The following is a 23991-nucleotide window of genomic DNA, read 5'->3' as shown; positions in this document are numbered from 1 at the left end:
GTTGCTTACTTGTGGAATTTGAATCTGTGCTCTCCATGCTCAAGTTCATATCTGGCCACAATGCTACATATCTGACTTCAATTCAGCTTGTACAGAAGACGCTTCCATAGGATTATACTGTGAATAGTGTTTAAACCAACTCTAATACAATCTATTAGTTTAGAAATACCTTAATACAAATAATCAAACACTTTCTACCTACTGAAGCCATTTATGTGAGAAATCTTATTGATTTCAGTGGCACCTATTTCTAAAGGACTGCAACGTTACTTTCAAATAATTATTACAAAGAATGCATCGTACCATTGTAGTAAATCCTACTACATTATGGTTCTAATGTAGCTGAAATTGGTCATGTGTAAGGACCAAAGAAAGCAACAGAGTACAGTAACGTAGGTCATTTATGCAGAGCTGTTTTCCTCGCGGTCACTCCGCCGACTACTTCCTTTTGATTATGCATCAAGGGGCTTCCTTTTGATTATGCATGCCTTTCCCGACTGTCAAAGGTGGCCTTGCTCTCCCCGTGCCTTTTGCCCGTGTTTCCAGATGCAGAAACACGTGGGGAACGCGAGGCGACCTCTGACAGTTGGGAAAGGCTCATAAAAAGGAAGCTCCAAAGCAGTTGGTGGGGGTGACCGCAGGGGGAAAGCCCTGCATAAATAAATGGCCTTAGTGATGAGTAATTCCCATTGGTTTCAGTGGATTTCATTAAGACTAAATGCAGCTGATGCAGAGATGCCAATCGTGGAGCAGTCCGATCATTGGTCAATGGAGTGATTATGGTCCATCACTTTGCACCTGTAAAAGTTAACTCTCCAAGCTATAAAAATCCCACCTGCACAGACCTGTAAGAAAAGTAACCGTCTGTTTCACAAATGCTCTGCCACAGGTGATATAGCAAGACAGGCATTGGCATCGCTGTTATCAGGCACTCCGTAGCTTGGTGTCCAATAGTAATGTTTCTTGAGGCCATGGGAGAGTTCGGCGAGGTATGTGCGCCCGTCCACTACATACGGCTCAACATCAGTGTTGGTCGGCTTCAGGCGGCCACTTTGAAGCATGTCTGCAAACGCCTGAAATGCACATAGGACCAGGCTGTATTCTCAGGCCAGAACCAGATGGCATACAAAGACCCAGTTACACACTAAATGATGCAAATAAGGGAGATGTTTTACAGTCTTTAGCTAAATGGTTGGCTTTTGTTTTCTTCAGTCACAGCTGGGTTTCTCGAGGCAACTCTGGGAGCCGAGACTGTGGGACGCCCAGGAGAGTAACGTAAGCAAGAGAGTAGGAGGATGAGCAAAAATTATGCATTGTCCTCCCACTTAAGGCCATATAGTGCCTTTGCACAAACAAACTGAAAATTCTTGATTTATCTGTGTACAATGTACAATATATGTCAATAAATATCCATAAGTACCATGTCATAATACATGGCGCTTTACAAAGTAAAATAAGACAGGTCCCTGCCTTGAGCATCTTAGTAGGGGTGTGCACAATTTTTTTCCAGTATTTTTCGGGTTCGGGTTTATCAAACCTGCATTAAAAAAAAAATTAAGAAAAGCAGGATTTTTTAAAAAACAAATTGTGTTAATAAACCCGACCCACCCCCCAAAACGGGATCTTTCACATTTGCCCCACTGGCTTTCTCCGGTGGGGCCACAGCATCCCCAACAGTTTGTAATGCCCAATAAACTTGGCATTATTCGCAGTCTGCTTTTTTGGCCCCTTTATTGCCACCATTTTTTTGCCAATAAAAAAACCCCTAAAAAACCCCAAAAAGGCTTTTGGGGGGGGGTTATTTGGCAGATTGAAGTACACACCCCTACATCTTAGGGCTTTTCCACATATGATTTCTTCATCGCTTCTGGCCCCATACCACTTTTAATTTATTTTTTCCTGTTTTTCTTCTGGTTCTTTTAAGACCGCTTTTACCCCAACCTTTTTCAGAAAGCCGATTCAGAGTCGCCTTTTTCCTCGTGCGCCATGTTTGTCAGTTTTCTTTGTCCCTCCCGTTCCCACCCACCTCCAGCCCACTTTTCCATGACTGGGCTGTCATCACTGTCAAACCACTCCCTCTCCTCACTCCCACCCTGAAGACGAGTGGTTTCATTTTTAAAAAAAATTGCATTAAAATATCAATAATGATAGATCTGAGTTTCCAGCTTTCATTGGGGGGGGACAAAAGTCTCTAACCCTTTCTCTTGCGGATATATGCCTTTTTAAAATATATCTGCAAGAGAAGAGGCTGGAGACTTATATTTGTTTTAATTGTAAGCTGGGAATTCAGAGAACCTACTAAACCTACAATTACAAAGTTATATTGATATATTAGTGCTGCTTTTAAAAGATGCAGCCATGATATTGATATATCGATATAAGCATGGGCAAAAAATAAAAGGGGCCAGGGTGATGTGATGCCACCGGAGACACCACCAATGATGACAGTACCCTCCCTGATCCTGATTACTCCAGGCTTGTGCAGAAGAAAATAAACTGACCCCACAACTGTGAAAATGGAGAGGGAGGGCAGACATACAGAAGAACAGTGCCCAAACGGATTCCAGTCCTTGTGGATCAACAGCTGAGAAAAATCGGGAATCAGTTGGGCACATTGGAAAGCCCGTAACTGTCCAAATTATGACTGACGCATAGATGACAGAGAGCAAGACAACAGAGAAAAGGGGGTGGGGAAATGGATGCTTACAATCTGAGGGCAAAAATAGGCACATGTTCAGTTCTATAGCAAATAAGTTCTAGCAGCAGCAGCAGAAACGTGGTAAAGCCTTACTGGAAGAGGTGAGCTTTGAGCCGGGATTGGAAAGGAGAAAGGCAGCAAACAGGCCAGGGCTGCTGGCAAAAATGGGAGCAGCAAGCGAGGGGGAGAAATTGGGGGCACGGAACAGAAAAGGGGGAGGTGACAACAAAAAAGTGCAGGGAAGGGGAAGGGAGCGGGAGGGAGAAGAGATGGAACTTTGGGCATCTCCCAAACCTGCCCATGAAGTCTCCTTTATCCAGTCCCCTTAAGCAGCTGGATCTTTCGGCCACGCTGCCGCTCCGAACAGCCACACTGCCACCATGCCCCAAAATCCAGCACAATCAAAAATCTGGGCCATTTGTTTTGCGGAATAGGAGCCAACCCCTTGGAGCGAGTCTCGAAGCTTCCAGGATCTTCTGCACTCCTAAGCTAGAGGCAGGCAAGTAACTTAGTAGCACACTGCATGGATGGGGAAAAAGATCTTCCTCTCTCTCACACACACACTCCACTTCCTAGCAAGCCTGAGTCCATCACCACCAACACACAATACAAGAGAGCCAGCGCGGTATAGTGGTTAGGAGCGACAGACTCTAATCTGGAGGACTGGGTTTGATTCCCCACTCCTCCACATGAGCGGTGGACGCTAATCTGGAGAACCGGGCTGGTTTCTCCACTCCTGCACATGAAACCTGCTGGGTGATCTTGGGCTAGTCATAGCCTTCTCAGAACTCTCTCAGCCCCACCTACCTCACAAGGTGTCTGTTGTGGGGAGGGGAAGGAGATTGTAAGCCACTTTGAGACTCCTTAAAGGTAGGAGAAAATTGGGGTATAACAACCAACTCTTCTTAAGAGCAGCAAGCTTGATCCTGCCCAGCGCAGAGGGACGCAACCTAGCCTACCTCTGCAACAGGTTATGTGATGCGGGAGAGGGAAATGCATCCGTGGTCCCGAGGGGCTTCAGATTCTCCACTTAAGGGCTGATTTGCATGTTCCACACTATGTCTCCCATGAGGACTTCCAACTAGATGTTCCTAGAGAGTACCATAATTGGAACTTCATTCCCAGGCGTGTGTGGGCTCAATTTGGTTTGGGACCACAGTGAGCACAGAGAGGGAGAGAACTTAAACCTTCCCCGGTCCTTTTTTCTGAAGTGGCTCCAGTGAGTTGCTGTTTCCTGTTGGGGAAATGTGTGTATGTGTGTGTGTAAAGTGCCTTCAAGTTGAAGCCAGCTTATGGCAACCCTGTAGGGTTTTCTAGGAAAGAGACTAACAGAGGTGGTTTCCCATCCAATTACTTGGTGGTCTCCCATCCAATTACTAACCAGGGCCAACCCTGCTTAGCTTCTGAGATCTGATGAGATGAGGCTAGTCTGGGCCATCCAGGTCAGGGCAATTCTGGCGACTCGGTAGGGTTTTCAAGGCAAGAGACATTCAGAGGAGACATTGTCTGCCTCCAAATGGGCTGAGAGAGTTCTGAGAGAACTGTGACTGGCCCAAGGTCTCCCAGCAGGCTTCACATGGAGGAGTGGGGAATTGAACCTGGATCTCCAGATTAGAGTTTTAACCACTATGCCATATTGCCTCCCAATTTATGTATAACTACCAGTGTTTGTAAGTTTCTGCAATGGCAGCTTCTTGGGGCTGTTTCAAGTCATGAAAACTGCATGGGGGGGCTTCAGCCCCCCCCTTGCCATGTGCCACAGTCCCAATCTGAATTGGGCATGGGTGCACCTAGGAATCCCAGAACTCCTAGTACTTGTGGCCTTTATATCATGTGAATCAACCCAAAGAAAAAGAAACCTGCAAGTAAAAAACAACAGCCCGAAAGGGAGACATACCACGCATGCTGGTTCATCAATCTTGTTTCCCCAGATGTAGATATAGGAAAGTACTTGGTTTGTTCTCATTGCCTCGGCAAGTGCCACCAGTCCTTGCCCGGCTATGTTGTTGTTCGTCACTCCTAACCTAGTAAGCGGAAGGTACAAAGGAGCAAGAGTGAGTATCCACTAGGTAAAGGTAATCCCTTGTGCAAGCACCGGGTCATTCCTGACCCATGGGGTAATGTCATATCACGACGTTTAATAGGCAAACTCTGTTTATGGGGTGGTTTGCCATTGCCTTCCCCAGTCATTTTCCCTTTACCCCCAGCAAGCAGGGTACTCATTTTACCGGCCTCGAAAGGCTGGAAGGCTGAGTCAACCTTGAGCCGGCTACCTGAAACCAACTTCCGTCAGGATCGAATTCAGGTCGTGAGTAGAGCTTTCACTGCAGTATGGCAGCTTACCAATCTCAACCACAAGACTCATACTCCGAATCCACTAGCTGTGGTTTATTTCCTAAAGGGCCTGCAAAAATTCCTACACGAGAATGCCACTTCCACAACTTCCTTCTAGACAGGTTTTCTAGCCCCTTGACCTTCCATCCACCACCCAACCCACCTCAACCCCTCCCTCTACCAGCTCAATTTCTTTCTCCCCAACTCATCCAACCCTATTCTGAGTCTTAGAGCTGATGCCACCTATCTGTTTCCAACATTTCCCGTGCTTCTTTTAGGGGATGAAGCCCTCTGTCCTTCCCTGGGGTGACACTGAGGGATGCCGCCAAAACTGATTACATAAGAACCCTGCTAGAACACAGCCACGGTCTATCTAGTCCAGCTGCCCCTTTCCACCAGTGGCCAAGCGGGTGCTCTGAAGACCCACAGAGGCCAAAGGCCCCTCCAGTTGTTGCTCCTCAGCAACCGGCATTCAAAATTAGACTGCCTCTGACTGTGGAGGTTCCCTTACCCATACTGGCTAATAGCCACTGATGGACCGATCAGCTACACTGCCCTCATGAGTTATAGATCAATTTATTGTGTGGAGACACAAGGGGGAGGAAACTCTACACAAGATGGGGCTGAGGTCGCTGTTCCTAGCAGTTAAGAGCAGTGGACTCTAATCTGGAGAACCAGGTTTGATTCCCCACTCTTCTACATGAGAAGAATTGGTCTTTATACCCCACTTTTCTCTACCTTTAAGGAGTCTCAAAGCGGCTTACAACTGCCTTCCCTTCCCCTCCCCACAACAGACACCTTGTCAGGTAGATGGGGCTGAGAGAGCTCAGAAAGAACTGTGACGAACCCAAGGTCACCTAGCAGGCTTCATGTGGAGGAGTGGGGAATCAAGCCCGGTTCTCCAGATTAGAGTCCACTGCTCTTAACTGCTACACCACGCTGGAACAGCGACCTCAGCCCCATCTTGTGTAGAGTTTCCTCCCCCTTGTGTCTCAGTAGGATTCCGAGTAGAAGACCTCAGTAAAAGATCTCAGTAGGATTCTGAGTAAACCTGCTTAGGGCTGCCTCTCTAAGTCTCCTGACTTAGACCCACACATCGCTGGAGTACTTGTCTTCTCCCATTTGGTCTGAAGCATTAACTCACGCTGGTGAACTGGATTTGTTTCCCTGCTCCTACACATGAAGCCAGCTGGGTGACCTTGGGCTAGTCTCAGCTCTCTCAGCCCCACCTACCTCACATTGTGTCTGTTGTGGGGAGAGGAAGGGAAGGTGATTGTAAGCCAGTTTGATTCTTCCTTAAGTAGTAAGAGGAAGTCGGCATATAAAAACAAATTTGTCTTTTTCATCATCTCTCTTCCACAGGGTAAAGACTAGTGCCACACTTAGAACCCATCTTGACCCAGGTTGAAATCCCCACTTTGCAACATAACCGAGCAGTCTTGGGCTTGCGCTCCTAACAACGTTGGTGTGAAGACATAAGGAGGAGAGGAACCACATCCTTAAGAGAATGGCCAGGATAACAGTCCAATAAATAGTGTATTACATTCCTTACATGCCTACTAACAGCAACTGACTCTGGGAGTTAGAGATGTGTGTACTAACGCTTGAAGTGTCCGGTTCTGCAAAGCAAGTGCCTCGCTAAGGTACAAAGCTCCATCGTCTTCTATCCTGTTAAAATTGAGATCCAGGATTTCCAGGGTATTGTTCAGTTTCAACAGCTTTCCCAGAAACCTGACCCCATCTCGAGTAATTTTATTACTGCAAAGAGAGAACATACAGATTTGTTCTTCAGTTACAAAGGCAGAACGAGTGGAATAAAGCACTTCGTCACATCATGAAAGATAAAAAATTCTCCTGGGATGTAGGGAGCTTTTGGGATGTGGTTGGGTGGTTGAACCGGAGGACGGAGCTGTTGGCAGATGCAGATTTTCGTCCCCTTTCCCCAGCAGTCCCTTCTAGCCTTGGAAAGTTGAAACCCAGAGTTGAAAGATCCCATGCGAATAAATGGTTGCGGGGCTGCAGTGAAATTGCTCTTGCAAAAGGCAGAAGAGATTTCCCCCTTCTTCACTGTAGTCTGCTGTTCCAGATAGCTGTTTGTCCACATGGACTATAGGATTCTGGGAATTCCAGTTTCTGGGGGAAGGGGAATAAAGTGAAAATCCACCCTTCTTCCGCTGAGGGCTTGCCAGGTCCAAGCCTAGCAAAGCTCTGCTGACAGGGAGAACAAAGGCAAATTCTACCCCATAAGTACCTGCACGTTTCCCAAGGCAGAGCCAACTGCAGGTTCTGAGGGGCAACTCAGACTTGGACAGTGTTATGGGGGTAGAAGGGTTAAGCACCCTTTCTTCCAGCGTTGTTCCTTTGATCCTATTTGGGCTCCCCTGTGGTGGCTTTTAAGTGAAAATCAAAACACTGTGAGATCCATTCACAGATTTAACCAGTACTTTGGCCCTATTATGTCCTTGATTATTATGTCTGTGTATATTTGATTGACTGCTTGATGGTATGCCAATAAAGGTATTGAAATTGATTGGGCCGTGTAGCGATTTGAGAGGTAGTGTACTTTGGCGGCTAAAAGTGAAAGCCCAAACATTCTCCTGTTCAAATATTCTTCTGTTGCCCTGCCCTGAACTTACATGGTGGCCTTAGGCAAACCCCTGTCCTCTTAGCTTCAGTCCCCCTAGATGCAATATGGGACAGCCACACTGATGACCCCTTACAAAATTGTTTCAGAGGGTAGTTGTGATGGTCTGCAGTAGAAAAGTTAGAATCTGGTCCAGTAACACCGAGGTTGGTCTCGAAGGTGCTACTGGACCTGAATCTAACTGACTTTACAAGGCTGCAGTACACATCATTGAGCTAATGTATAAAGAATATGTATACATTAAGTGCTACAAAAAGGTTAAGCACTATTATTAATTGGGAGTATTATTAAAGGGGAGGGGCCGTGGCTCAGTAGTAGAGGATAATCTGCTTTGCATGCAGAAGGTCCCGGGTTCAATCCCTGGCATCCCCAGTTAAAGGGACTAGGTGAGTAGGTGATGGGAAAGACCTCTGCCTGAGACCCTGGAGACCCACTGCCGGTCTGAGTAGACAACGGTCTGACGTTGATGGACCGATGGTCTGATTCAGTATAAGGCAGCTTCATGTGTTCATGCGTACATATCTCTTGTTCTTGAGGCACAAGTATTCACAACTACGTAATCCTCAATTTTAAAAGATCTTAGCAGCTTAAGAAGTAAATCTTAACTGCTTTCCCTTTTTTATGCTTTATAGATCACTGCAACAGCAACTCCCCTCCCCAAATGGTATCATTTAAGCCACTCTTACCAGCTGAGATCAAGATACCGCAGGCTGTGGTTTTCATACAGGGCATCACACAAGCGTTCAGCACCAAAATTCTTCATTTCATGCTTACACAAATGCAGTTCGACGAGAGTGCTGTTGGCTCGCAACATCAGGGCGAGGTGGACTGTGGATTCTTCCTGTAGATCAGTTTCATTAAATTACAACTCTAACACATCAGGTGTTCCACTCACCAGGAGTTGTACATGTTCCTCTCCCCCGCCCCACCATGCAGCAAGGAAGCCAGGTGTGCACAACAGTGAAGATGTGCATCCAGACATGCATTTGCATCTGCTTTACTGTACGGGTTATCTTTGCTTCTGCAAATTCTGCAATGTCACGGGCAGATTGTTACATTCATGCAGATGCCATTGTTCCTGTGTCTTTTGCTTTTAAATGCTATTATGTCAGTCTCCCATACTGATCTGGAGTGAATGCCATTACTTCTCCAAAGGGTTTCGGTTAGCACAGCCACACACAGTGAGATAGCCCAAACAGTGTGTAGAACTAGTATGTTTCGTTTCCTTTTGATTAGCAAGCTCTGGAGAGGCCTGACAGTTTGGTAATAGTTGCTTTACAAACAAAAAGGCCCTCCTGCAAGACAGCAGATCTGCTCCACACACCCCCACCGCCACCCCGCTTCCCCAGTGAGAAATCTGGCACCTCTAAGGTGCTTTGCCTTCCGCTAACTCACAGTACTGTCTCTTCCAAAGTGTTATCTGCAATTTTTCAGTACAAACACACACACACACACACACACACACACACACACGCAGGGCTTGTTCCAAAGTTTGTGGGAGGAGGCACAAGCAGAAAGTGCCAAGAGGGCTCTCTCTGCCCACTGCTGTGCCCACCCTCACATGGGTGCGGTAGTAGTGGCCCCCACCAGATGTCCTGGGCCCTGGTATCTTCCCTGCCTTATCGTCTGCTGACACCGACTCTGCACACGCACACACCTCATTTTAGCGAGGTGTCTCCTTTCCCCAGCTCTGAGAGGTAAAACATTTAACACATAGATGAACACATAATATTGCAACAAGGCAGATGTGATTTCACTGTCTCCCACAGGCTGACCCTCCCCTGCCACCCTCCTTTTTCATCTGCTTGCTGATTTGTGCTGTAATGCTACAGACCAGCTCAGCTGGGAAAGGGGGGGGGGAGCCCTTTAAAGAGCTGAAAGTAGGATTGCCAACTCTGGGTTGGAAAATACCTGGAGATTTTGGGGGAGGGTGAAGCCTGGCGGGGGGAGCTCAGCAGGCATAAACAGAGCGTCCACCTGCCAAAGCTGCCATTTTCTCCAGGGAAACTGATCTGTGTCATCTGCAGATCAAATGAAATACCGGGAGACCTCCAGCCACCACCTGGAGGTTGGCAACCCTAACTGAAAGGAGTAGGAGAAGGAAATACAGAGCTCAGCTGAAGCTGGAGGGTAAGATACTCAAAACAGATAAAAGGAAGTATTTCTTCACACAACACATAGTTGTGGAACTCCCTGCCCCATCAAGCAAGATGTCCTTTGGATGTTCCCCATTACTGTTGGGCCTTCCCTCTGGCATATGAAGGGGAAAAAATAAGTTGGGCTGAAAAGATGTAGAGCTGAACAGGCAGTATAAGTTACCATCACTTTTGTTATTTTCTCAGAATCCCTGAACCCCACTTTTCTAGGCTCTGTATGCCCTGACCTAGATGGTCCAGGCTATCCGGATCTCATCAGATCTCAAAAGCTAAGCAGGGTCGGCCCTGGTTAATAACTGGATGGGAGACCTCCAAGGACTACCAGGGTCGTGATGCGGAGGCAGGCAATGGCAAGCCACCTCTGAATTACTCTTGCCTTGAAAACCCTACGGGGTCGCCATGTCACCTGTGACTTGACGGTGCTTCACACACAGGTTCTGTATCCTATATTAGGCAAGAAGATCCATGACACTTACCTCTTCACTGTACAGTATCGGCCGGTTCAGGTTTATGGCTTTGATCGCTTCATTGTGATTCAAAACAGTGGCCAGTGCTATCAGACTCTGCGTTCCCTGGGAGTGAAGAAGTCAAGCACACCAAACATAGAAGTCAACAGAGAAGTTCCTCTGCATTTCAAGACCAAATGTGTGTTGACCTGAACAAGAACCTCTCCATCACAGCAGCTGGGAATTCAGTTCCAAACACAGACCTCCCAAATCAGGACCTCCCAATCCTGATTGGCAGGACCCACAGTGGTCGCTTTGTGACTGGCCCTTCGCCGTGCTTTGACGTTGCTCACCAGATCGCAGTCTCCGATATCTAACTTCTGCAGGGTTGCATTGATCTGCATCATCGCCGCAAAGTGCATCCCCCCTTTGTTGTCAATCTTGTTGCCGGTCATCCGTAGGTGCATCAGAGTTTCATTCCTCTAGGCGGGGAAAAGTTAATTATTTTTTTTGCAACCATCTGAACAGCAAAATGGTATAATCTGCCAGACAAACTAAATTGCAGTTCTGCACATTTAAAAAAAAAAGCTCTAGGCCCAGCTTGATAAAGAAAAGCCTTTACCTACACTCACTATTGGACAGCCTTTATGTGGAGGTGCCAGGGATTGAACTGGGGAATTTCTGCATACAAAACAGATGCTCTGCCACTGCACCACAGCTCCTCCCATGCTGCAGCATGCAGCTAAGACCACTCCCATCCATACTTCCACTTACCATCTTAAACGAGCCCAATTATTTCGTGATAGATAACGATGGGTAGTCGTGTTAGTCCATCACTAGTAGTAGAAAAGAGCAAGAGTCCAGTAGCACCTTAAAGACTAACACAATTTCTGGCAGGGTATGAGCTTTTGTGAGCCACAGATCACTTCTTCTACAGCTCACTTCTTCAGATACCTGAAGAAGTGAGCTGTGACTCATGAAAGCTCCGACCCTGCCAGAAATTTTGTTAGTCTTTAAGGTGCTACTGGACTCTTGCTCTTTTCTATTTCTTGATAGCACTACTGCCTGTAATGGGAAGTAATTTCCAACCAATCCTGCAGGTTCCACTTTTCTCAACTCTGCAGCTCCTGGCCACATGTACGGTCCACGCAACCCCACCTTTGCCTCCTCTTTCTCTCCCTTACTTCCCTTCTTCGTTTTCCTTTTAAGACTACCACAAACTCCAGGCCGGTTTTTTAACCATGTCCAGCATCCTTCCCCCTTTCTGATTTGCTTTGCTCAACATCCACCCTGAAGAGAAATCTGATATGTTTTCGCAGTACTTCATAACGTTTCAACTGATCCTATGCAGCCATGGCTCCCCCCTGCCCCGACCAAGCAATACAGCCAGTTACATTTTTTGTCCATTTCAGAAGAGACACCCAAGTAGTCAATGCCCCCTCAGAGAGTTCAGTACTCACGTGCAGTGCTTTAGCTATGAATCCTCCTCCAGCAGTACCAATGTCATTAAACATCAGGTTGAGGTAACGCAGAGTACGGTTGCCCTAGAAGATGCACAAGTCCATGTGGTTGTTGATGCACAGATTCCAATATCACTCTTATCTCTGTCCCACACTCCCCAAAAATTCTTGCCATCTGGAAAGTGCACATCAGTTCACCTGGAGAAAATGGGCGCTTTGGCAATTGGACTCTATGGCACTGAAGTCCCTCCCCTCCCCAAACCCCACCCTCCTCAGGCTCAGCCCCCAAAACCTCCCGCCAGTGGTGAAGAGGGACCTGGAAACCATACCCATAGCAGCCATTTTGTGTTGTTGCCTTCTTCCTATTTTCAAAAATTCCAAAGGGCCTGCAGGATCAACAATGTTGGGACCTCAAGGAAGGCATAGCAAGGGGCAGCCCTTGATACTGGATGAATAGTGTTTCTATTCAGTGCAGCATTTTTTCTTTTTCATTTTTTACAGATACCTGGGTTTTTTTGCATCCAAGCAGAACACAGCACCTGCTAAGGATGGGGAACAGCTCTGTTCCTGTCACTTTTCCACCCTAGTTCTCACAGCCATTGAATCCACACCTGTAAATTAAGAGCTCAGCATGTTCACAGGAAGTACCTGAAGGAAGGCACCTATGTGGGCTGCACCAGCATCTGTCAACAGGTTGTACCGAAGGTCCAGTCCTAAAAGAGCCAAGGAATACAGAAATGAGTAGGATACATTCTACTGAAAAGCCACTTTTATCGCAGCCCACTGGTTTTTAGCTGTCAAATGGTATGCATCATTTCCTCCTCAGCCTGTACTTTGTATTTATCACATCGTCATCTGGCCTTCCTCCAAAGAATTCAGGCTGGCCTGGAGTCACCGGCTGGGGGTCCCCAGGTTTATAAGATCGCTGAGGCTACAGAGAGTTTTATGCCAGAAGGCCAACCACAGAAGCAAAACAAAAAGAGCTGAGACTGAGGTTAAGTGGGGAAGGAAATCTGGTTGATTTCCCCTCACTTGCACACTATGATTTTGTTTTAAACAAATTGACATCTCCTCACACACACCCATTTACACATTAAATGGTGGACAATAGGTGGATCTTCTCCATCAGATCAAATTTGGCTCTTGCTGTCTATGAATGGTACTTATCAATAACTATTTAATATGTTTGTTTGAAAGAATCTGCAAGTGGGATAAATGAACTTAAGCTGAATACATCAATAAAGAGGTACACCTGTAAGAAATGCATTGTTCGAAAAGACGGCAGCCAGAACTGGGAAGTCTCCATCTGTAACCTTCACCACAGGAATCAGCCGGTTGTTTCCAGCTATCTTTATACTGATAGTTTTGGTTGACCTATAACAAAAATAGAAAGGGTGGAGCAGGGAAGTTGAGTTAGCTTTCCCTAAAGCAGGGCCTCAAAAAAGTAGTTAAGAACTCACAAATGTTTGCAGAAACGTTTAGTAAAATGTGAAAAGTGTACATGATCCAACGAGAGACCAGAGCACATGGAGATGATAGTTTAAAAGCAAATATTCTTTACAGCTATTGGTTTGCCTGCCTCCGGGCAAGCGACACCATTAGCCTATCTTCCCCAAGTCTCTCCCCTTCATAAAACTAACAGTCTAATGGAAGCCATATTAATATTATTAAGCATTTTGATAGCACACTGCTTCAAATATATTATTTCAGTAATCTTTACAACAGCCCTGTAAGGCAGGCCAGTACTGAACACGGGGCCAAACAGCAACTTGTCTGCAGTACTTTAGTGAGTCTACTGCTGAGGTAAGAACTGATGCAGGCGCTGCTTCAGTTCTTACCTATAAGCCTTGATGCAGAGAAGCCAGGCAGATGAACGGCTGCCACAGGTTATTGTTGTTGTGGTTGTTTTCACGTCTGTTGATGCTATACACATCCTGAAACGTTGGACACCATATACAAGGTGTGAGCCATGTTTTAAGGCACACGGACTAACTATTTTAACATAAAGCCACACAGAATAAAAGTACAACGTTTGTGAATACGCTAGGATGTGTATTATAAAACTGTGTCTGTATGACCACTGAGGAAGGCCTGTAAAAGGCCGAAACGCGTCTGGTCAGAATTTCATGTACTAACATCACCTGTTATGTGTTGGTAATATTTGTAATTGAGGCCATTTATGCAAGGGAGGTTTTCCCTTTGTATTTACTGCTCTGTAGATGCACATTTTTTCCCATCCGGATTCTCAAAACTCTGCATGGGGAGCTTATTTTTGAGTTTTGAGAATTTGGAAGGGGGAAATGTGCATCTAGAGAGTGGCAAATCCAAGGGCAAATCCTCCCACGCGTAAATGGCCTATGCTTGTGCTTTTTAGGAAGCCTGTATTTTAGGCCCTGTGTTTTTAAATACAACTGTGCACAAAATATAATAAAAATAGATTTATTGGTTGTTACATTAGATAGTGTTTAGCTCAACCCCTTTGGTTCCCCCTGACTTTTAGGATGAGTTTCTTTGTTCCCCTTTTTCTCCAGTTGCCACAGTTTATCTTCAGTCACACGGTGGAGAACCCTGAGCGGTGGTGGCAGCTGCCACCGAAGGAACAGTTTTTTAAAAAACATTTCCACAGCCAACGATATCTCCAATGGCCAATTAGAAGCCTTGCAGGCCAAAGCCCCACCTGGCTCAACCCACTTTTTAAAAACCACCCAGCGCTGGCAGCATGTTGGGGACTAGGGTCGCCAACCTCCAGGTAACGTTTTCAAAAACCATTCAGCATAAACAACCACAATTCCAACTATCCGATATGTAACAAAAAAGGATCCAAATGGGTTACACAACAATAAATTAGGACAGTCCTCCACTCTTCTTCACACAAAAAACGTGCCTTTGTAAACTCATTCGGAGTTTTTTGTGTGAAAAAGAGTGGAGGACTGTCCTAATTTATTGTTGTGTAACCAATTTGGATCCTTTTTTGTTCCATATTGGATAGTTGGAATTGTGGTTGTTTATGCTGAACGATTTTTGAAAAAGCAATTGAAGTCTTTATATATTTATGATACATTGTGTGGACCTATACTAATTTGTTATGTCATTATTCTAGATATAGAGGTGTTTGTGTTTGTACTACTAACCTCCAGGTAAAAGCTGGAGATCTCCTGCTATTACAACTGATTTTCAGCCAATAGAGATCAGTTCACCTGGAGAAAATGGCTGCTTTGGCAATTGGTCTCTATGGCGCTGAAGTCCCTCCCCTCCCCAAACCCTGCCCTCCTCAGGCTCCACCCCAAAAACCTCTAGCAGGTGATGAAGAGGGACCTGGCAATTGGGGACCCCTGCTCAAATGGTTAAGGTTGCAAAGTGCCACAAGACCCTTGGCTACGTTTGTCCTACACCATCTCCACAGCCCAAACCCATCCAGCCCCAGAGCATGCTCAGGAGTCAGCTCTTTGAATATCTGGCTGAGCCACACCATGCAAAACTGGGCAGGCAGGAACGCCGCTGGAAATTTTAGGTACATTCTTCCCTCAGAACAGCTGCAATGGAACGTAAAAGCTGGGCAGACTTTGTGGGCTACACTGGTCCCTTTTGTTAAGTCCGCGTGGGGAGGACACACGAAGTCGAGACGGAGTTCCAACACAAAGCGTTTATTGATGTACAGAACAGAACTAGGGAATACAGTGGAAATGGCCCTGCTTATATGCTCCTCTGGCCCCCCGCGGCCAATCCCCCCGATCCATGATAGGGAAGGAAACAACCCCGGGGTACCAATGGCAGGTGCCGGCTTAGGGCCAATGGCGCGCTGGCTTTGGCCAATCGCGTGAGCAGCGCTTTGGAGCCTTCGCCCCAGACTCAAGCTCCGACGTTCCCCTGCATATCCCCTAACTATATACATACACAACACCTTTCATGGGAAGATCATAACATTCCACATTCGGAATGAGTAGGGTTGCCAGGTCCCCCCCGCCCCCCGATCGGTGGGAGGTTTTAGAGGGCGGGGCTGAAGCAGCTGTGTGCGCATGCACGTGATGACGGCACTTCCGGTTTTACTTCCGGAAGTGCCGCATCGCAGTGGCTGATTTAACACACAAACCCCCAAATTTTGGGAGTTTGAGTGCAAAAGCAGTCGCGGCGATGCGGCACTTCCGGAAATAAAACTGGAAGCGCCATCATCACGTGCACGTGCCTGCCCGAGCACACAACCGCAGCCCTGGAAAGGCTGGGTGGATTGGCAGGCAATTGCCCGCCAATACCACCCACCTGACAATCCTAGGAATGACAGCGGCAACGGTTCTAGCACTTGTAAGAAGACAGACTCCAGTCTTGCAGAATATCTGGGCAATACCTGGGGAAATATCAGAAGCTTGGGTAAATGGAACATATGAAGCTGCCTTATACTGAATCGGACCCTTGGCCCATCAAAGTCAGTACTGTCTACTCAGACCAGCAGTGGCTCTCCAGGGTCTCAGGCAGAGGTCTTTCACATCACCTACTTGCCTAGTCCCTTTAACTGGAGATGGCAGGGATCGAACCTGGGGCCTTCTGCATGCCAAGCAGGTGCTCAACCACTGAGCCACAGCCCCTCCCTTAAAGGACTGAGTGGAATGTCTGTTGGTCAGAGACTTAGTAATTCGCAAAGCTCCTTGGACTCTGCTCATATATAGGCAGATCCGTCTCATTCGCATAATTTATTCTCATTGCAGATTCCAGATTTTGTTAGCATGGGATTTGGGTGACCTTAGCACAGAATTCTGATTTTATTTTTATTTTTAAACACAGAGACTAAAAACCCATCAAGGCTGGTAGAACTGTCGGGCTGAGCAGCTGTTATTGTTACCTTACATGTCATCATCTAGCTTCACTTCTTGGAGAATGCGGAGTATGAACGGGTTCTCCGGCTGCTTCAGTTCTTCACAGGCGTCAGAATATTGCTCCTCAAGGTTTGGAGGCTTCGGCATTTCTAGCTAGAAAGAGGTGGGGGAGGAGACAATTTGTTACTTACAAAAAGAATGATCTTTAACTTTACTCAGGCTCCTTTTCACAGGGTGGTGTTGACCTCAGATTTAGTTCAGATCTGTGGAATTTTCTTTTGGGCCGTGGACCCCACTTCTTAAGCCCCCCCCCCCAGTTCATAATTAAGCATTTATTCACAAGTGCCTTGGGCAGAGGGCAGAAAGCAGGAGGGGCTGTGGCTCAGTGGTAGAGCGTCTGCTTGGCATGTGGGAGGTCCCAGGTTCAGTCCCCAGCATCTCCAGTTAAAGGGACTAGGCAAGTAGGTGATGCGAAAGACCTCTGCCCGAGACCCTGGAGAGCCGCTGCCGGTCTGAGTAGACAATACTGACTGATGGATCAAGGGCCTGGTTCAGTATAAGGCAGCTTCGTGTGCTTGTGTGTGTGGGAAGAAGGACTTTAAATGGATAGCTGCCTTTGATAGTTTCAGTAGCTCTTAGACTCTCCACACGGGACAACCAGCCAGTATAATTGCGTTTTAGGTAAAAACAGAAACCATGCCTCAGAAGACATTGGAAAAAAATACCACAGAAAATTCCGTATTGTTTCAGACCAAAGGGTTAGTGGAGAACCAGCCTAGAAGCCACCACTACCATTAATCAGTCTGGTTTCTCCACATCAAGGCTCTATCTGGGAGGGGCCCCACCTCCGCAAACCAGGCATGGGCCCTTCTTCTACCACCAAAATAGTCCACTACCCCATGAAGATAGGCAGCAGTCCTGAAGAAGATAAAGCTGTAATCCAGGGGTCCCCAACCTTTTTGAGCCTTCAGGCACGTTGGGTGGGTGCAGCAACAAAATGGCCGCCACAGAAGGCGGAGCCAGCCACAAAATGATTGCCACAACTTAACTTCAGTCACACAGTGTGGACCCTTCTGTTGTGGTGACAGCTGCTGCCAAAACAACATTTTAAAAAATCTGCACAGCCAATCAAATCTCCAATAGACAATCAGAAGCCTTACTGGGCGAAAGCCCTACCTGGCCCCGCCTACTTCCTAAAAACACTTGGTGGGTGCCAGAAAAAGTGTCCGCGGCCATCACATTGGAGACCCCTGCTGTAGTGGTTCAAGATGCAATTTAGGGAATAAAAGTGCAGTTCCTCTGTTGGGTGTAAATCCTCTTGAACTCTGTCAATCTTGGTGGTGGAAAGTACCATCAATTCACAGCTGACTGATGGGGACCCCATAGGGACTTCAAGGCAAGAGACGAACAGAGGTGGTTCGCCATTGCCTGCCTCTGCATAGCGACCATTTGTGTGAGTGAGGCTTTGTATGGTAACAAATTCCACAGTCAAAAATCGTACAAAGAAATAATCACCCTTTGTTTGTCTTGCATTTGCTTCCCATCACAAGAAAACAGATGTCCAGTGGCAAGCTGTGTCCTAGCACTGAAACACACCATGAGGTTTGTTTGGGGTATAATGAGGTATAATTCCATAGGTTCCACCCTCCAAAGCAGCCATTTTCTTCATGGGAACTGATCTTGGTTGTCTGGAGATTAGCGGTAATAGCAGGAACTTCAGGTGCTACCTGGAGGTTGGCAACCCCATTGATATGGCAAAGGCATTTTGCTCTTCCCAGATCAATCTGCCACCTTGTAAGCAAGACACTTTGGGGTTGGGAGGGGCCACAGTTGCCAGCAGCTTTGCAGCAATCTTGAATCTGTTGAAAGAAGACCATAGCTTCCATCATGGGAGTAGCAGGAAGGGTTGGTTTATGATAGCATTAGCAGGCTGTGTGCTCTGCTGGGGAGGGGCTGTGGCTCAGTGGTAGAGCATCTGGTTGGTATGCAGAAGGCCCCAGGTTCAATCCCGGGCATCTCCAGTTAAAGGGACTAGGCAAGTAGGTGATGTGAAAGACCCCTGCCTGAGACCCTGGAGAGCGGCTGCTGGTTTGGGTAGACAATACTGATGTTGATGGACCAAGGGTCTGATTCAGTATAAGGCAGCTTCATGTGTTCATGCCTAGTAAAATCTCATCAGAACTCTGTTCGCAAGGCCACAGAGTACATCTAAAGTGCAGGGAGCTCTGACTCAGGAAAGCTTACACTGGAATAAAAAAAATTGTACTTTTTAAGATGCAACCAGATTTCTGCTTTATCTTTTGCATCTGGAAATATGTGGGAGCTTTTTTCTGATTACATGTTGGTGAGGGAATGGCACTTTGCACGCATTCAGAGAACCAGTCTCAAATGCTCCAGATCCAAGCTGTTATCTTGCAAAGCCTCGAGTCCAAGTGAGAAAGGCAGACTATAAATAAATAAATAAATAAACAGGCTCTGGGCAGCAAAGGGATGGGGTGGGGTAGGAGAGGCTGGTTTAAAACAAGATCCAATCAGCAGTTCATGAGGTCCAACCCCCCAACTGTTGTTAGATAGGCAAGGTGGATGAACCTAGTGCATGATAAAAAGATACACTAGGAAGTGACACAGATATAGCTTGACAATTGACAAATGTAAGGGGTAGGATATGCAAGATTTCAGCCCCTATAGTGAGGTACCTTAATCCCGTTCAAACTTGGGAGCTGTTCAGCAATTTCCCGTTGAACAGCCCAGCAGACAATATTTTTTCATTGCCTGGAGGGCGGAAGTTCACCAGATACATAATTGCGTTACAAGAAAGGCCAAAGGTGGACTGTCAGTTTTTTAAAACCTAGCAACCCATCAGTAACTCAGGGACACTCTTGGAAGGTTTTGCATTGGATTTGCCACTCTTTAGATGCACTTTTCCCCCATCCATATTCTCAAAACTCAACAATAAGCCGCCATGCAGAGTTTTGAGAATTCAGATGGGGAAAATGGGCATCTATAGAGTGACAAATCCAATGCAAAACCTTCCATGAATAAATGGCCTCTCTCCCTTCCTTTCCTCCTGGTGCATTTCCACTCTGCCGGCTGCTAAGAGACGTCTCCCCCTGCCTCGACTAGAAGCCCCACGGGAAAAGAGGTCCCCTTTCCAAGGATCGCGCCCGCTTACTTGTTTGCTGCGGCGACCGGCTTGCTGGGGGAAGGCACGCGCCAGGCAACGCTCCGCCCGGGCCGCGGTTGCTGGGGCGACCGCACGCGCCACTCGGTCCCGTTTTGCTGCCCAAAGGGGTCCGACTGCGCCTGCGCTCCTTCTGGTTGCGCTCACTAGAGCTGGGGTGAGAAGGGGCTGGCGACGCATCTCCTGTACCTCCAAAGGTGGAGAGCGGGAAGGGTTGGCAAGTTGGATACCCTTGGGGGTATCCATGCACTGGCAACCGCAGCGGCTCTCTGCATCGTTTGCAGGAGCCAAACGTGCAGCGCGGTTGCAACATAGGAAGGCGAAGAAAAAGAAGCGTTGGGTTTTCTATGCCGACTTTCTCTACCACTTAAGAGAGAATCAAACCGGCTTGCAATCGCCTCCCCCTCCCCACAACAGACACCTTGTGAGGTAGGTGGGGCTGAGAGAGCTGTGACTAGCCCAAGGTCGCCCAGCTGGCTTCATGTGGAGGAGCGGGGAAACCGACCCAGTTCATCCGCCGCTCATGTGGAGGAGTGGGGAATCAAACTTGGTTCTCCAGATTAGAGTCCACCGCTCCAAACCACCGCTCTTAACCACTACACCACGCTGGCTCTACACCATGCTGGAGCTTCACAAAGTGTGGGCTGCCAGCTCAGACTCTCTGCCTGTAAATGGATGTATCTTGAGAATAGGGTTTAATTTGTCCTGAATTTGCGGCGAGTGTCAAATCTCAGCCTTGCATGGAGCGAAGTTTAAGAAGAGTGTTCCTGAGCACCTGGGTTCGAATCCCACCCTCTACCATGGACGCTTGGTGGATAATCTTGGACCACTCTTTCTCTCAGCCTAACCGACCTCACAGGGGCTATTGTTAGGATAAAATGGAGGAGAGGGGTACGATGTAGGTTGTTTTGGGTCCCCAATAGAGAGAAACACTGGGTATAAATGAAATAAATAAACAGGGAACTCTTTTCCTATTGGCTCTTCTGGCAAGGATCACTGTGTATTTCAGTGGATTAGAAGAAGAAGAGTTGGTTTTTATATGTTGACTTTCTCTACCACTTAAGGAAGAATCAAACCGGCTTACAATTGCCGTCCCTTCCCCACAGCAGATACCCTGTGAGGTAGGTGGGGCAGAGAGAGCTCTAAGAGCTGTGGCTGGCCCAAGGTCACCCAGCTGGCTTCATGTGTAGGAGCAGGGAAACAAATCCAGTTCACCAGATTAGCCCCCGCCGCTCATGTGGAGGAGTGGGGAATCAAACCTGGTTTTCCAGATCAGACTCCCCCACTCCAAACCACCACTCTTAATCACTACACCACTGGATTATGAGAAATGTTCTTGAAGACTCCTCCAGTTCATGCAGTGGGCTTCAGTTACATACATACAGCTGCTGCTGTACACTGCCTTGGTTAGACTTCACCTGGAGTACTGTATTCCATTCTGGGCACCACAGCTTAAGATGGATTTCAGTACGTGGGAATGAGTCCAGCATAGGGCAATGGAGGTGATGAGGGTCTGGAGACTATGGCCATTTATGCAGGGACATTTTCCCATGGTTACCCCTGACAACTTGGTATGTTTAGCCTGAAGAGGCGAAGACTGAGAGGGGATATGATAACCATCTTCAAGTACTTGAAGGGTTGTCACATAGAGGAGAGTGCCAAGTTGTTTTCTGTTGCCCCAGAAGGTCGGACCAGAACCAACAGCTTGAAATTAAATCAAAAGAGTTTCCGTCTAGACATTAGGAAGAATTTTCTAACAGAGCGGTTCCTCAGTGGAACAGGCTTCCTCGGGAGGTGGTGAGCTCTCCTTCCCTGGAGGTTTTTAAGAATAGGTTAGATGGCCATCTGTCAGCAATGCTGATTCTGTGACCTTAAGCAGATGATGAGAGGGAGGGCACCTTGGGCATCTTCTGGGCATGTAGTGGAGGTCACTGGGGGTGGAGGTAGTTGTGAATTTCCTGCATTGTGCAGGGGTTTGGACTAGATGACCCTGGTGGTCCCTTCCAACTCTATGATTCTATGACTGCTTCGGGGCTTCCTTTTGATTATTTGCGCCTTTTCCGCCCGTCAGAGGTTGACTCACTCTCCCCGCATGTTCTGTCTGTGTTTTCTGGATGCTGTTTTAGCCAGAATCTGGAAAACGTGGTCAAAACGCACAGGGAGAGCGAGGCAACCTCTGACGGGCGGAAAAGGCACGCATAATCAAAAGGAAGTCCCGAAGCAGTCGGTGGGGAAACATCCCCTGCATAAAAGGCCTATGTTCTATAAGGAGAGGCTGAAGGAGTTGGGAATCTCTACTTTGGAGAAGGTCATATGATCTCCAGTTAAAGGGACTAGGCAAATAGGTGATGTGAAAGACCCCTGCCTGAGATCCTGGAGGACCACTGCCAGTCCGAGTAGACAATACTGACTTTGATGGACCAAGGGTCTGATTCAGTATAAGGCAGCTTCAGGTGTTCATATGTTCATTGCCACCTTCTGATACATGAAGGGTTGTCATGTGAAGGATGGGGCAGGTATGTTCTCAGTCACATTGGATAACAGGACTTGGACACATGAAGCTGCCTTATACTGAATCAGACCCTTGGTCCATCAGAGTCAGTACTGTCTACTCAGACCAGCAGCGGCTCTCCAGGGTCTCAGGCAGGGGTCTTTCACATCACCTGCCTGCCTAGTCCCTTTAACTGAAGATGCCTGGGATTGAACCTGGGACCTTCTGCATGCCAACCAAATGCTCTACCAACTGAGCCACAGCTCCTCCCCTAACGAATGGATATAAACTATAGCAAAGAAAGTTTCATTTAAATTTGAGGAAGAATTTCCTGACAGTGCGGTATGTTTGACACTGGAACAGTCTCCCTTGTGAGGTTGTGAATTCTTTTTGGAAGTTTTATACTATTGATTGGATACCTACTTTTGGCGATATTATAGTTGTTGCTCCTGTGTTGGAAGTGGGTTGGATTAATTAACCTGCAGATCCCTTCCAACTCTGAGATTAAATTAATTAATTAAATAAACAGATTAGGTTGAAAGAATGTGATTTTACAGAAGGCTAACCCCCGAGTGCGGTAATCCAGACACAGTCCCCTTGGTACACCAACACCTTAATTTGTCTGAGAAAGGCAGACTATAAAATAAAATAATGATAAACTGGTAAATTATCATGGCACTAGGGTAGGGTTTGAACTAGATTCAGATCCAGTAGCACCTTAGAGACCAATAAAATTTGAAGGGTATAAGCTGTCGAGAGTCAAAGCTCCCTTCGTCAGGTTGGGTAGAATTTCTTTTCTGTTTATCAGAACTAATTGGATGTTTCATATTTGAGTTTTCCCTGTTTTCTGCAGTCCACTCCTAGCACTTTCCCTAAACTACTCCTCCCCCGTGTGGTTAAGAGCGGTGGTTAAGAGCGGTGGTCTCTAATCTGGAGAACTGGGTTTGATTCCCCACTCCTACACATCAAGCCAGCTGGGGGACCTTGGGCTAGTCACAGTTCCCTCTGAACTCTCTCCGCCCCAACTACCTCACAAGGTGTCTGCTGTGGGGAGAGGAAGGGAAGGAGATGGTCAGCTGCTTCGATGCCCCTTAAAAGGTAGAGAAAATCAGTATGTAAAAACCAACTCTTCATCTTATCTACTCATACCTGATCTGAGCTTGATGCTGTCATGAAGCTGCCCATACTCTCCAAACTGTCCATACTGGGATTATTATGATATCGGAGGTAAATGTGAGCTCATCGACCTCTTCTTAGGCACACTCCCCTCCTCCCCTGCTTTCTCCTCCACTCCTCTTGGTGTCTGCTTGCTGGAAAAACGGTTAGGGCCCTCGATTCCAGGAGGTTTTGTGACATCAGAGGTACGTGAGCAAATCAGCTCCACTCCCTAGTTGAAAAGGACCTGTTGTAAACGCCGGGTGTTGACAGTTGTGTCAGAATTCATGCAGAAACAGTCAGTAGTTAGCCGGTGTGGTGTAGTGGCTGAGAGTGCCGGACTAGGATCTGGGAGACCCTGGTTCAAATCCCCATTCGCACCGTGGAAGCTCGCTGGGTGACTGCTCTCAGCCTAACCCGCCTCACAAAGTTGTTGCGATGATAAAATGGAGGAGAAAGGGATGATGTAAGCCCCTTTGGGTCCCCATTGGGGGAGAAAGGCGGGGTATAAATGAAGTAAATAAATAGTTAAAAAGTAACAAACTCTGCGTGCCACCTACTTTTTCTGCCTAGCGTTCTTAGCTCCCAGGATAAACTCTGTCCTGTTACTGTATCACA

The 23991-nt window shown here is 47.1% G+C and overlaps 1 protein-coding gene across 1 annotated transcript; it reads right to left on the bottom strand.

Annotated features, from left to right (window-relative positions):
• Positions 1 to 869: 869 nt before the first annotated feature.
• LRRC34 (leucine rich repeat containing 34) lies at positions 870 to 23403 on the bottom strand. Its single transcript, XM_056850166.1, has 11 exons — positions 23368 to 23403; positions 16578 to 16699; positions 12991 to 13112; positions 12387 to 12451; positions 11739 to 11822; positions 10632 to 10760; positions 10309 to 10404; positions 8363 to 8517; positions 6635 to 6790; positions 4596 to 4722; positions 870 to 1073 (listed from the first exon to the last, which is right to left on the bottom strand). Exons 1-11 carry the CDS (start codon positions 23401 to 23403, stop codon positions 870 to 872), a joined length of 1296 nt encoding a protein of 431 aa, XP_056706144.1.
• Positions 23404 to 23991: the final 588 nt, after the last annotated feature.

This window comes from Euleptes europaea, chromosome 5 (assembly GCF_029931775.1).
Source record: "Euleptes europaea isolate rEulEur1 chromosome 5, rEulEur1.hap1, whole genome shotgun sequence".
Lineage (NCBI taxonomy): Eukaryota > Metazoa > Chordata > Lepidosauria > Squamata > Sphaerodactylidae > Euleptes > Euleptes europaea.
This window is presented reverse-complemented; position numbering and strand designations above follow the sequence as displayed.